General features: G+C 57.1%; 2 protein-coding genes across 6 annotated transcripts in view; one reads left to right on the top strand and one right to left on the bottom strand.

The window, feature by feature from the left end:
* LRRC71 (leucine rich repeat containing 71) overlaps positions 1 to 5,421 on the top strand; it is a 14,321-nt gene extending 8,900 nt beyond the window's left edge. For 2 of the 4 annotated variants that reach the window (XM_010838204.1, XM_010838202.1), the window contains 6 exons: positions 185 to 331; positions 530 to 623; positions 956 to 1,044; positions 2,664 to 2,778; positions 3,119 to 3,240; positions 3,475 to 5,421. In XM_010838204.1, coding sequence (XP_010836506.1) covers positions 185 to 331; positions 530 to 623; positions 956 to 1,044; positions 2,664 to 2,778; positions 3,119 to 3,240; positions 3,475 to 3,594 — 687 coding nt within the window. In that variant the 3' untranslated portion in view covers positions 3,595 to 5,421. Of the gene's footprint in view, positions 1 to 184; positions 332 to 529; positions 624 to 955; positions 1,045 to 2,546; positions 2,779 to 3,118; positions 3,241 to 3,474 lie in introns of all 4 variants that reach the window. The other 2 variants (XR_825119.1, XM_010838203.1) reach the window with 2 other exon arrangements.
* A 57-nt stretch (positions 5,422 to 5,478) lies between these two features.
* ARHGEF11 (Rho guanine nucleotide exchange factor (GEF) 11) overlaps positions 5,479 to 12,460 on the bottom strand; it is a 117,881-nt gene continuing 110,899 nt past the window's right edge. For both annotated transcript variants that reach the window (XM_010838205.1, XM_010838206.1), the window contains 7 exons: positions 11,968 to 12,042; positions 10,870 to 11,088; positions 10,158 to 10,520; positions 8,604 to 8,699; positions 7,442 to 7,689; positions 7,070 to 7,259; positions 5,479 to 6,502 (listed from right to left, as the gene is read on the bottom strand). In XM_010838205.1, the coding sequence (XP_010836507.1) occupies positions 6,447 to 6,502; positions 7,070 to 7,259; positions 7,442 to 7,689; positions 8,604 to 8,699; positions 10,158 to 10,520; positions 10,870 to 11,088; positions 11,968 to 12,042 (1,247 nt within the window). In that variant the 3' untranslated portion in view covers positions 5,479 to 6,446. The remainder of the gene's footprint in view (positions 6,503 to 7,069; positions 7,260 to 7,441; positions 7,690 to 8,603; positions 8,700 to 10,157; positions 10,521 to 10,869; positions 11,089 to 11,967; positions 12,043 to 12,460) is intronic.

Below are 12,460 nucleotides of genomic sequence, written 5' to 3'. Positions count from 1 at the left end.
CCCCCAAGCTCATCTCTGGATCCCTCTGCTATTTGTTCCCAAAATGCCCCGTAAGAGTCCCAAACACATTATGTTAGCATTTAGGCAGGGAGATTGGGATGGGGGTGCTGCCAGCCTGACTGCCACCCAGGCACAAGGGCCGAGGCACTAGCTTCTTCCTCTTCCATCCCATTTGTGAGCACAGCCTTCCACCTCTCGGCACGGGGACTCCAAAACAGAGCGTGACAAGAATCAGCTGATGGGGGTCAGCAGTTTTGCATTGGTGGAGAAGGACAAGACGCAGACAGTGAAGACACCCAAGGGTCTGGGCAAGAAAAAGGAGAAGTCGGGGGTAGGTATGCTGGGGGCAGCAGAGCCTCGGGCGCTGGAGGAATAGGGGAGGAAGCTTCCTTGATAAAGGAGATGGGTGGAGGCTGGAAGGCCTTTGAAGTCCATCTCAGCCCCAGGGTCCTAGTGCCGACCGCTTCCCACAGCTGCTTCCCATCCCCCAGGGAGGCAGGACTCTCATCTCTTCTTACATCCTCCACAGGAAGTGGTGAAGAAAGAGGAGAAGTCAGGGCCTGGGCAGTCACCTACACAAGGAACCCCTAAGAAAGAAGACTCCGCAAAGGCAGGCAAGGGGAGTAAGTGCTGGCACCCGCCGGCAGGGCGTGGACAGAGCAGCCCTAGGCAGGATGAGGAGCCTGCCCTGAGCTAGTCTTGGGGATGTTGTTGGAAACCCCAAACAGCCCACAAACTGCACTCCACACCGTTTCCCTGGGCTGGACCCCTGTGGCTCCGCTCTCAGAGGAGGAATCCTCCGCCCTGCCTGGCTGGAGCCCCCCTCCAGCTCTATTTCTGCTGCACCCAAACCCACAGTGTGAGGAGACCCCTTCCTTGCCCCAGCCTTTCTCTGGGGAAGCTGGGTGGTGTCAGAGGTCTGCCCTGTGCATTCTGGCTCCTCTTCCTACTCCAGAGGTAACCATCCCTGAGCAGAAACTAAGCAAGGGAAAGGGGGCCAAGACTGGGAGCAAAGAGAAGCGCAGCATCCTCATGGAGTCTGAGGTAGGCTGGGAGAAGTGGGGTGGGGAGCACGTCCCTGGGGTCCAGGCCCCCAGCCCCTCCTGGGATGGAGTCTCCAGTCCTGTCCTGTGGCAGCAGCCACTTCACCTGGCGTGTGCCCTTGGTCCGGCCTGCTTCCCATCCCAGCCTGGGCTTGCAGGGGTAACAGAGCTCAGTGCCCCTCGCCTTCTATTAGGAGCCCCATTTTTGATCCTTGCCTCCACTCAGTCTGCTCCCCAAATGCCATCTGTTAGTCTCCAGCACACTCACAGTTGCTCGCACAGTTGCAGAGGGGACAGAGCCCTTTGGCCCTGCCAGCAGCTCTCCGGGGGGCAGGGTGTTTCCCTGATCGTGGCACTGCCCTCACGCTGTGCACAGCAACTTTAGACCCTCTCCCCTTTGCCCTTGCAGCCTCCCTTTTCTCTTTCAACGTGGACCAACTGGTCCCTTGTTTTGAAAACCTTCCTGGACTGCTGACTCCGTAGCACCCGCCCCCACAGTGGAGTCAGCTGCTCGAGGGCTACGTGCACCCACGCAGTCATACATCAGGCTATTGTGCTTTGCTTCACTGCGACTCAGATTATTGAAGACTTGTGGCAACCCTGCATTAAGCAAGTCTTCTGGTGCCTTTTTTTTACCCCCAACAGCCCTTGCTCACTTTGTGTCTCTGGGCTACCTTTTGATACTACTTCTCGCAGTATTTCAGGGTTTTTCATTACTATTACAGTTGTTATGGTCATCAGTGATCTTTGATATTACTACCTTGATTCTCTGAAGGCTCAGACGATGGTTAGCATTTTTTTTTTAGCAAGAGTATTTTAAAATTAAGGTATTATACCTTGCTTTTTTTAGACTAATGCACATTTAGACTGTAATATAAACATAACTTTTATATGCACTGGGAAGCCACTTTATTGGAACCGAACCCACATCTCCGAGGTATGCCTGTGTTCCAAGACCTCCCCACCCTAGGCAGGGACCGGCCCCTCCCCTTTTAGGAGTCTTCTCTAGGATCCAAGAGAAGATCTTACAAAAGGGGAAAGTCAGGTGGAGAAAGCCGGCAAGGGTGGCCTCTCTGTGCCGGTTTTCAGCCCCTGCCTCAGCCTTGATCCAGGCTGCTGTTTCTCCCCGGGATGATTGCATTTTCCTCTCATCCTGCCTTCAGTGTCATCTCCCTGCAGTCCCTTGTCCTCATTGATCTCCCTGTTAGAAAATAGTGAACTTGAATGCCAACACTACTTCACACCTCTGCACCTGTTGGCACTTTCCCCTCTTCATCTGATAAGGACCACACACTACCAAGACGCCAGCTCCCAGGCCATCTCCTGCAGGACAGACTTACTCCCAAGCCTGGCTAGCTGTCCCTCCCCTGTGCCCCCCTGCCCCGCCCCCAGTTCTGCTTCCCTCTGTCAGCTCCAACTGACTGCATTAGTCTCAACTCTCTGGCTTCCCCGCACAGAGCTGCTTCTTGAGGGTATGGGCTTAATTTATCTTTGTATCTCCAGCACTCGGGACAAAGCCTGGACTATAACCGGCCCTCAAAACATGTATGTTGAATGAATGAATGAATGGCCTGTTGACCAGCTCCCCTCTCCTCTGCTGCAATTAGTATTCTGCCTTAGCAGCTGGTTGGGGAAGCTACTGAGATGGTCAACCCTCTCCTGGAACCTGTGGAGCACCGCGATGGCAAAGTTTTCATGCCTGGGAACAAGGTCCTCTTGCACCTCAATCTTCTCCGTACGTTTGCCAGTGCCCCCTGCTTTCCTCAGGCGGCCACAAGGTCGCCCCCATGGCGCTCCATGGGGCAGAACCTGGCTCTCCAGCGGCTGGGCGTCACCTGAAGGCCCTCTTGCATGGGGCTTTGGGGCAGGGGCGGGTCCGGGCTCTGGGTCAGGCAATTAGAGAGCAGAGGAACAAGATGAAAGACGGAGGGAAGTGAGACAAAAAGGAGAGTTGGGGTGAAGGACCAGGTCGGGTGTTAGTCCGGGCGAGTGAGCTGGAGGAGCAAGGGGTTAGCAGGGTGTCGGCAAGGAGGTGGTTGGCGCCCCGAGGCCACCTCGTCTACTCCTTTCTCCAGGAAACCGTATCACAGAGGTGGGGCTGGAGGCCTTCCTCACAGTGGTGCAGTACCAGGCACAATTCGCCAAATCCAAGAGCGCGTCCAAGGGCCCCGTGGGGCTGCTGTGGCTGTCCCTGGCGGTGAGTCCCCATCAACCTCTCCTGCTGTTTCCAAGGCAGGCCCTGTAGTTTCCCTGGCCTCTTAACACTACATAGCCTTCACTGTCGCTGTGAGATCGGCAGTCAGGCTCCTTTTTGCCTTTTTTTCCGTGCCCCCCCAGCCCCCAACCCACCTTGTCCTATGAAATGACTTTTCCTCAGATGATTCACCTTCATTGCTTTTGTTAGCTATAGGCGTGCCTTTTCTTCTTTCAGAAAAACTGCTTCTCCCCACAATGTCCTGCGTACGCTATGATCCAGGAGCTGATGCTGCCAAGGGACCCCATCAGTAAATGCAGGCACAAAGAGGAGGAGCCCGTGGCTTCTTCCACCTAGCCCCTGCCCCCTGCTTTTCCCAAGATTCTGGGCCACAGAAGTGCCTCCTTTCCACATGTGGGCTGGACCTCCCTGGGGAAAGCTCAGATCATTAACAAAATCTATTGCTGTACTTCTTTCCTTGAAACCTCTGTCCCAGAACTACTCAGAATATTTATAGACTTTATGCCTGTTGAAAGTGTGTTAATATGACCAGAAATGGCCAAATCGCTTTATGGTTCTGCTGGGGGGTGATTTCAGCCCCTCTGGTTGTGGCCGGCCAGGGGCATTGCTCTCCCGCCTCCTCAGGACCTAGTTCTTGCTTGCCCAGCCTACAGTCACCCCCTCCTCCCCCACCAGAGGACATGTGATATGCCAGGGTTTGCAGTGTCTCTGGACTTAAGAGGCAGAAAGAAAAGTCTTGGGAGAGTAGCCAACATGCACAGCAGAGGGGAAGAGTGGGTGGGGCAAAAGCATGGAGCGCAGGCCCCACCATTCCACCTTCTCAGACCCCGTCCCCCTCTGGACTGGTTTGGAGAGGCAAGGGCTCAGCCTGTGAAAACATGCTGAGCTAGTGTGCCGCTTTGTTTGGAGAGGGTGCCGAATCCCTCATCATGTTTGTAGCAAAGGCAAAGCACTAAACGTGAACCGTGATGACGCTGCCTACTGCCGTCAGCGACCTGAAACCGGAGCCACCCAGATGGTGCCGGGGGCCCCCAGGAGAGGTGGGGCCCTGACTCTTCACCCTTCAGCGCTGTACCCACTGAGATGGCCTGGTCATGCCTCCAGAGCCCAGGGCTGGCTTCTGGGGAGCTGACATTCACTCTTCCGGGAGCTGCCTGAGAAGCGTGCCTTCTTCACCTCTGAGCACGGCTAACCCGGTCACATCCTCTCGACCCCCACTCTGCTTTCCGTTGCCTCAACAGAGATCTGCTCTCTGTGCCTCTGTGAGGTCTGTGGCCCCCACAGTCCCCTCTCTGCCTCCAGCCACAGCACTGCTGCTTGGCCTCTTGGCAGCTGGCCGCTGAGCTGCTGCAGGGAGCAGGGTGCAGGAGCAGCTCTGTGAATCTGCAACGCTGAGGACATCGCAGGTGCTTGGTGACGACCCGTCACCCCAGCCTCTCCTGCTACCCGTCTGAGGCCTTCTAAAGCTTCAGTGGAGCCTTACAGCCCATGTCCTCATCCCTACACTTTATCAAGAATGGCTCGTGTATTCATTCTGATGCCCAACCAGACTGTGAGCTCCCAAAGTCAGCACTCAGCATTATGCTGGGTTTAGGAGGTAAAACAGGGGGGGAAAGAGGATCTGTCCCTTAGTTCAACAATGACAGCAAAGAGAGGAGGTCTGAATGGTTACAGTCCTGGGGATGTGGCCATGTCTGACGAGCTGCTTCCGGAGGGTGTCAGAGCCTGCCAGAGGACTCCGAAGGCATCTGGCCAGGCCTCTGAGATGACCCTCCCCTGTGCGTTGCCTTTAAAGTCCTAAAGCTCACTGAGGGCAGCCCATGAGGGCTCTTGACTCTGGGACCACTGCTCGTGTGTGAGTGTGTGTTTAAACTGAGATAAGTGTCTTTGCATGTCTCAGCCATGGGGGCTGTATCACTTGGTTTGCCCAACTCAAGTTCAGCAAGTGCGCCCTGGAGCTTCGGGAGAGAATATGGCAAGGCCTGGGTCTGGGGGCTGCGTTCTGTTCCTTCTATCCAATGCTAACCAGTCTCAGAGGGAACAACTACAGTATCTTTGATCACAGTGGTTCCAAGAATCACACACATACCACCACGGCTGAAGAATATTTAACTTTTCTTAAAAAAAAAAAAACAAAAAAACAAAAACTTAACCATGAAAGGAAGAAAATGAAAGAGTATACATTATTTTAACAGCAAAACAGTCATTTCCATATCTATATTTTATATATTATATATATATATTTATATATATATATGTATATATACACCTAGCACAGTGTGTATATTCTATTAGTGGGGGGTGGAGTGGGTGTGGTAATGGGGGCCAAGGCTGTGGTAGCCCCTGGGGATGGTCCTAGGTTAGTTTAGGGACTCCGGCATTCAACCCCCTACCCCCCGTCCTGGGGCCCAGTTTTCAGCTCTGTACCTGATACACTGGTTTTCTACAGGGAGAGGGTGGGGAAGGGTGGACACAGGTGGGGTAAGAAGTTCCCCTGAAGATGAGAAGTCCTGGGAGGGAGGGAGGGGCTCAGCACCGGGCCAGGAGGCTGGAAGCTGGGGGCCTCAGGGATGGCCCCACCTCTGGGCCCTGATCCTGGAGCTGGGCCGCTAACTAGGAGACCCAAGTGAACCTCCTGTTCCCTTAGCAGCCCCTCTGTAACTGCCTCCAGTGCTCCAGGATCAGAAACAAAAAAGGGTGAAGTTATTTACAATCGCAGAGATACACATACAATACATACATATTTATAGGAAACCAAAGTGACAAAGAGAGGAGAGGTGGAGACACCCACCCAGCCTGGGGGTCCTGTGGAGAAGGGAGGGGAGGAAGAAAGTGCATTTACACCGGAGCTGCCTCCTTACACTCACACTGGCTCGTCTGAGGGCACCCACACATACAGGTGCGCACAAGTACGTGGGGACGAGGGGGGCCTTTCAGATGCAGTCTGCATGCTTAGGAGACAGGAGGCCTTGAAGGGGTGGCCTGAAGGGAGGGGAAAGGACACTGACACTTGACTCCAATCTGAGCAGACCAAGCAACATGCGGATCTCCCCCGGGGTCTCGGCTGGAGCCTTCTCCTCAGCCGCCTCTTCCGCGGGGAGGAGGTCTGGGGTCTCCCCACCCTGCGCCTGCCTCAGGCCAGTCCCTAACGGAGGAGTGGGGATGTGAGGACTCAGTGGTTCCGACAGCTACGGTCCTGGGGATGCGGCTGTGTCTGCCGTGCTGTCTTCCAGCGGAGTGGGGCCTGTGGGGAGTGGGGATGACGGTGAGGAGCTGGCCTGAGAGATGGCCCTCCCCCACGCTTCTCCTGGCCAGTCCTCAGGCCTGTGAGTAGCTCTTTAGCACCATCCTCCCGTGACAGGCGTTCTCCTCCACCAGAAACCTCAGAGTTCCCTGTGGGGCCTGGAAAGGGCTGTCTGCTGAACCCCACTTCTGTTTTGTTGGCCCCCATGAGTAGGTATGGGTCTGCCTGCCTGAGTGGGAGCACAGCCGTGGCCCCAGCCCACACAATCTGCTTCTGAAGCACTTATTAAGGATGGGTTTCGGATGTGAGACTAGGTTCCTCTTGGTTGGTTATCGCCAGAACCCAAGGAGAAAAGAGGGTTCAGTTCTAAGGTTCCCACTTTTAGGGGAGCTTCCTCCTCCTGAAGCTGAGGAAATGAGTGAATGAATTGTACTTGAGGGGTAAAAAAAATGAGACCCCTTCTCAGAGCTCCCCCATCTTCTCATAGCCATGTGGTGATGTTTCCTCAGGAGCCAAAGGCCTTCTCCACGCACCCACCCACCCCCAACCCCAGAGGACCTCACTCACCATCCTCAGGACAGGGCCCCAGTTCGCGGCTGTCCGTGGAATCAGAGGCCGGGGGCTCCTTGGCTGGAGGGGAGAGGGAGCTTTCTATCCATCTAGCTGCCTCCGTGTGGAAACTGCCCACAGGTGTGGTGCCGCCAGATGACTGGCTCCTGAGGGACCTGAGCAGCTCTCTGTGGGCCAGCTCCATGTCCTGGAAGAGTAGCAGAGGGACATCTGCTCTGCAGCCCCTCTGGGGAAGAGGCTGTGCTAAAGGGTGGCGGGGCGGGCTGAGGCCAGAGCCCCAGGCCAGGATCTAGGGCTCCTGTGGAGACAGCTCTTGTGGGTGAAGGGTCTCGGGGGGTGGACTGCACCTCTGGGGACCTGAGCCCTTACCTTGAGCCGGTTGAGCTTGAGGGTAAGCTGCTCGATGGTGCGGAAGATCATGCCCACATCCCTGAGGGCCAGACTAGGGGGAGAGCGGCTGGGGTGCTTTTGATCTCCATGGCCTCCCTGAAGTGGGGGCTGAGGCTCTGTCTGCCAGGCAGGGAGGCCGTCGGGCTGGGAAGGGCTCGTGTGTGCTCCTGACAGGTCAGTACTTGAGTCAGGGGGTCCTGCAGGCATGCTGACGTAAAAGCAGTTCCCTGTCCCCAGCAAGACAAAGAGATTAGGAGGCAAACAGAGGAAGTCTAAGCTGTCTTCTGCTCCCCCAGTGTCTCCCAGGCTGACCCATAGGCCCAGGGAAGCCACTGCAGATGAGCTCAGAGCAGGCTGGCCCCAAGCTGCCTACCAGTCTCCCAAAACCCTTCGCCTTGAGAACCTTCGAGATGGTGATGTTGCCCAGTGGGGCCCACACCAGGGGGAGACTAAGGAGCTAGTGGTGGAGGTTAAGGGAGAAGGGGAAGGGTGGTCGTGTTTCTTCTGGGAAACCGCAGTGGCCCCCATTCCCTGAAGGAAGGGTGAAGGGGGGGGTGAGCTGGCTTTAGATGCTTCTGAAAGAGGTGGGTGGGCGCCTCCTTCTTCTGCCCCATCTCAGGCTCTACTGAACTTCAACACAGCCCCCTCCCTAATGGCCAATTACTTCGTGATCTTTGAGATACCTCATCAGAGAGGGTTAAGGACAGCTAGAGGATGCCGAGGGTCCCTGACAGGACAGTCAGCATAGGTAAATGTCCAGGAGCCTGGGAGGCCCCGCAAGCCCTTTCCCACAGTGACCCTGACTGGTGTGGTGGTTGGTGTGGGGGGTGAGGTGGCTCAGAGGGTCAGGCTAAGGACACTGCGCTCACCTCCCCCACCTCCTGTGACTCAGCACAGCTGCTTCACTCTGCGGCTCAGAAAGGGGCCTGTGCAGCTCTTGGAGAGGGGCTGGCACAGGTCTGGCCCCCCACCTTTAGGCCCACGGCCTACTCTCCCTGATTCCAGACAGTTGAGGGAGTGTGTATGGTGGTGCGTGTCCACATGACTGCAGGCAGGGGTCTAATCCCAGAAGCCCAGCTCTGCCCTCAAGGGCTCCCATTCCAGCCCTGCCTGCCTCTGGCTCCAAGGAGAGGTTCGTTACCCGCAGCCTTTGCTCCGCCTTCCGCTTCGGGTGGCTCAGGCCCTGCCTGGGCACTCTCTGGTAGTGCAGGGACCACCTTGCTGCCCGCCACCTCCGCTGCACCAACACCACCACCAGGGAGAGCAGAGACCGAGAGAAGGAACGGGAAGGGAGACAGAGCAGGAAGGAGAGGGAGAGAGAAGAGGCAGGTGGGGGGGCGGGGTGAAGAAAAAGAAAAAGGGAAGAACAAAGTAAACACAAGATCACACATGATTACACCCCACGGAGCTACAGAGAACTGCTCCACCAATTCACCAATTCACCAGAGGAGAGAGAAGGAAGGTCAGGTCCCAGAAACCCAGGAGAGAGCACAGACCTCGGGCAGGTGGAGAGAAAAATGCTCCTGGAAAAAGAGGCAGAGCTGGGCACTGGGGGAGGAAAGGAGACCCCCGGTACTGGTGTGGACGGCCCCCGCCCCTCTTCTTCCCCCTGCTGCACTCCTCAGACCAGGCTGCCCTCTCCTCAGCTGACTCTTCCCTCTGTCGTCTGGGCTCTGGCCAAACCTGCCCTGACCCCCGTCCCAGCCCGTCCTGGTTTTTCCTGCATTAAAATCAGGGCCGCCCAGCTCCCTGCTCATTCACCAGAGCCCCCCAGTCTCACACGGCTCCCCAGCCCGTCCTGCAGGCCGCCCAGCTCCCTGCTCACTCACCAGAGCCTCCAGTCTCACACAGCTCCCCAGCCCGTCCTGCAGGCTGCCCAGCTCCCTGCTCACTCACCAGAGCCCCCAGTCTCACACAGCTCCCCAGCCCGTCCTGCAGGCCGCCCAGCTCCCTGCTCATTCACCAGAGCCCCCCAGTCTCACACGGCTCCCCAGCCCGTCCTGCAGGCCGCCCAGCTCCCTGCTCACTCACCAGAGCCTCCAGTCTCACACAGCTCCCCAGCCCGTCCTGCAGGCTGCCCAGCTCCCTGCTCACTCACCAGAGCCCCCCAGTCTCACACAGCTCCCCAGCCCGTCCTGCAGGCCGCCCAGCTCCCTGCTCATTCACCAGAGCCCCCCAGTCTCACACAGCTCCCCAGCCCGTCCTGCAGCCCTCCTGTTGGCTCTGCCTGCAGACCCACCCCGCCTCTGCCCCACACATCAGTGCTTCCTTGCTGCTCTCTAGAGCCACCAGCTGCAGCCCTCTGCCTGTGTCTTTCTGGAGATGAAGACCCTGAGAAGAGCCCCACTTCTCCTTAGGACTGCGAGCAGTGAACAATGCTAGCAGAAACTTACTGGCAGCTGACTTGTGCCACAGTGATATCCTCATAACATAGAATGAAGTCCAGAGGGGCTTTAGAATTTCTCCCAGGGTCACAGGGATATTAAGTAATGGAGCTCGGACCCTGTACGTCGGCTGTCTGACCCCTAAGCCTTTACATGATGTCAACAGGTCTCCTTCCCTAGGATCGGGACAAACCTCTGCACACACGGCTTCCAGACAGGGGCGGGGGGGAGGGGGAAGCAGCCAGCTGGAAGACTCAGTGCTCCCCTAGCAAAGCTGGCCATGTGCCCCCCAGGGGACCAACTTACTTTACCTTTTCTTACAACTTTGTAACTTCCTGTGCCCTCTGTGCTTGAAGCTTCTTCCTCCGGACTCTTGTCTAGCTCAGAAGATTCCCAGATCCCAGAATTCCTGGTCCTTGGGGGCAGTTGTTCCAGAGAACGCAAAGTCGTGTCCTCCTGTCCAGGCTGGCTCCACTCTGGCCCCAAGAGTGGGGCAGTGTCCCCTTCAGTCCCCGCAGGAGCTCGCCCTGGGGAGCCTGGGTCCCAGGGGTGCGAAGTGATGCTGATGAAGGAGGGTGTAGGGGTCAGGTCATCCTCGGGCTCCCCGGCAGCTCGGGGGTCCGTGGGGTGACCGGGCAGCAGGCTCCACAGGATCAGGTGCCGCAGGTTCTCCACTGGAGGGGAAACAGGGGGATGGCTTCCTGGACACAGGACCGCACACCTGGCCATGGCGGGAGTGGGTGCAGAGGCGGTGGGGGGCTGCTGCTCCCTTCTCCCACCCCCCCTGGTGACACTGCCTCTGCAGTCACAGGGTGGAACTGGGAGACTATGGCCAACCAGCTGGGGGGTGGGCTGAACGGTGGGGCAGGGGGACAGGAACAACAATGGTCTCTCTGCATCCTTCTCTCCTTGAGCACAACTCAGGGAGAGGCTCTGAGCAGGCCGAGTGGGGTATCTGCCTGTTGACACTGGCCAAGCCGCTGGGGCACTGGGGGCTGACAGCCAGGGCCAGGAGGCACTCACCGTCCTCCAGGGCTGCGTCGGCGAGTCCTTCTATGAACAGAGGGCCTGGGAGGGGCAGGAGGATGGGGTCCCTCGTCCTGCTTCCCCTGTGCTTGCTGTCCAGCGAGGCAGAAGAGTGAGGCAGCGCTCCCAGTTCCTCTTCCTCCACGCTGCCCTCCTGCTCAGCATCTGCCAGCAGCGCCAAGGGCTTCCCTTGGACCCTCTGCTGGCACCCCATGCCTGTTTCGGATGGGAGGACAGTATAAAGCAGGGAAAGAGGGAGGGCATGTACGGGCTGATCCCAGGTCCAGCTTCGGGTTCAAGCGGCTGGGAACACTGGCTGATTCATTCCACAATGTTTACTGAGCCTCAATCATGGCCAGGCACCATCCCAGGCTCCTGGCACACATCAGTAGAAAAAAAACAGAGATCCCTGCCCCGTGGAACTTAAATTCTAATTGACGAACATAGAGAAAAAGAAAATAAGTAAATTAACTACATGATTTAGCTAAGAAGTGCGATAGGAAAGAAAAAACCATACGCGGGGGTACGGAAAATCAGGAATGCTGGTATTAAACCGAGTGGTCAAAGAAGGGAACTTGGTGCAAAGCTGACAATCCATCTGCACAAAGCCTTGAAGTGGGGCGGGCGTCAGGAGAAGCGTTCACGCAGAAGGAAGCAGGAAACAGACCCAACCAGGGAGCCTACTCAGGGGATTTCTCTCTCAACTTGAGGCGGTAAGTTACTTGACATTAAAAACTCAACCAGAGTTCTGTCTGGGGCCCTCGTGCCCCTGTCGACCTAGTGACTGTATCTTCAGCCCTCTGAGCTCCACTCCCCATCCCCACCCTCAGGATTCCCATACCAGCACACCTCTAAGAGCATCTCGTTCTCCACTAGGAGCCCCCAGACTCTACCCGACTGCCCCCTCTTCCTCCTCAGGGGGGAAGCTCTGTTCACTTGAGCCTGTTCTTTCCTCTTCCAGACCTCCTTCCTCATTCTGCTTTTCTCTGTTCTTATGGCCCTTTATGGCTCTCTATCACCCACAGCCACCTCCTTATCTGTGCCTACAGAGAGTGAACTGGGTCGGGCTCCCACAGAGACAGCTCAGGGACTTACCTCCAGGGGCTGCCCCAGGCTCCGCTTCACCACGGAACACCTCGGAGTCATCTGGTCCTGCCCTGCGAGGAGAAACAGTCAAGGTGAGAGAGGCCCGCCCGCCTGGAATTCTGGCTCTCTGCCAGCTGGGAGGTGGCCACGTCATGAAATTCCACTCTGGCCTCCTGAGTTCACATGGGCAATGCAGGAGCAGGCCCAAGAAGGCAGTGGCTTAGATTTCAGACCTGCTGTCTGGTTAGCAACCTGGAGAGGAGGGTGGGTGCCGGCCAAGCTTCTCTTGGTCCTGATTCTGCCCCCTCACCCCCACAATTCAGGCACAGTCTGAGCAGGGCAATGGGGAGAAGGCCAAGCAGGGACAGAAGGTGGAGGTGCAGGCGTGCCTTACTCCACCTGCCTGCTAACACCCGGCAGTTGAGGCTGCCCGGCCCAGGGGGCGAAGGGCTTAGAAGCAGCACACGAGTGGCTTGGAGGGGGGATGGTGAGCAGGCCTGGA

Source organism: Bison bison, unplaced genomic scaffold (assembly GCF_000754665.1).
Source record: "Bison bison bison isolate TAMUID 2011002044 unplaced genomic scaffold, Bison_UMD1.0 scf7180017864093, whole genome shotgun sequence".
Taxonomy (NCBI): domain Eukaryota; kingdom Metazoa; phylum Chordata; class Mammalia; order Artiodactyla; family Bovidae; genus Bison; species Bison bison.
The sequence above is the reverse complement of the archived record's forward strand: the minus strand, read 5'-3'. Positions and strand labels throughout refer to the sequence as shown.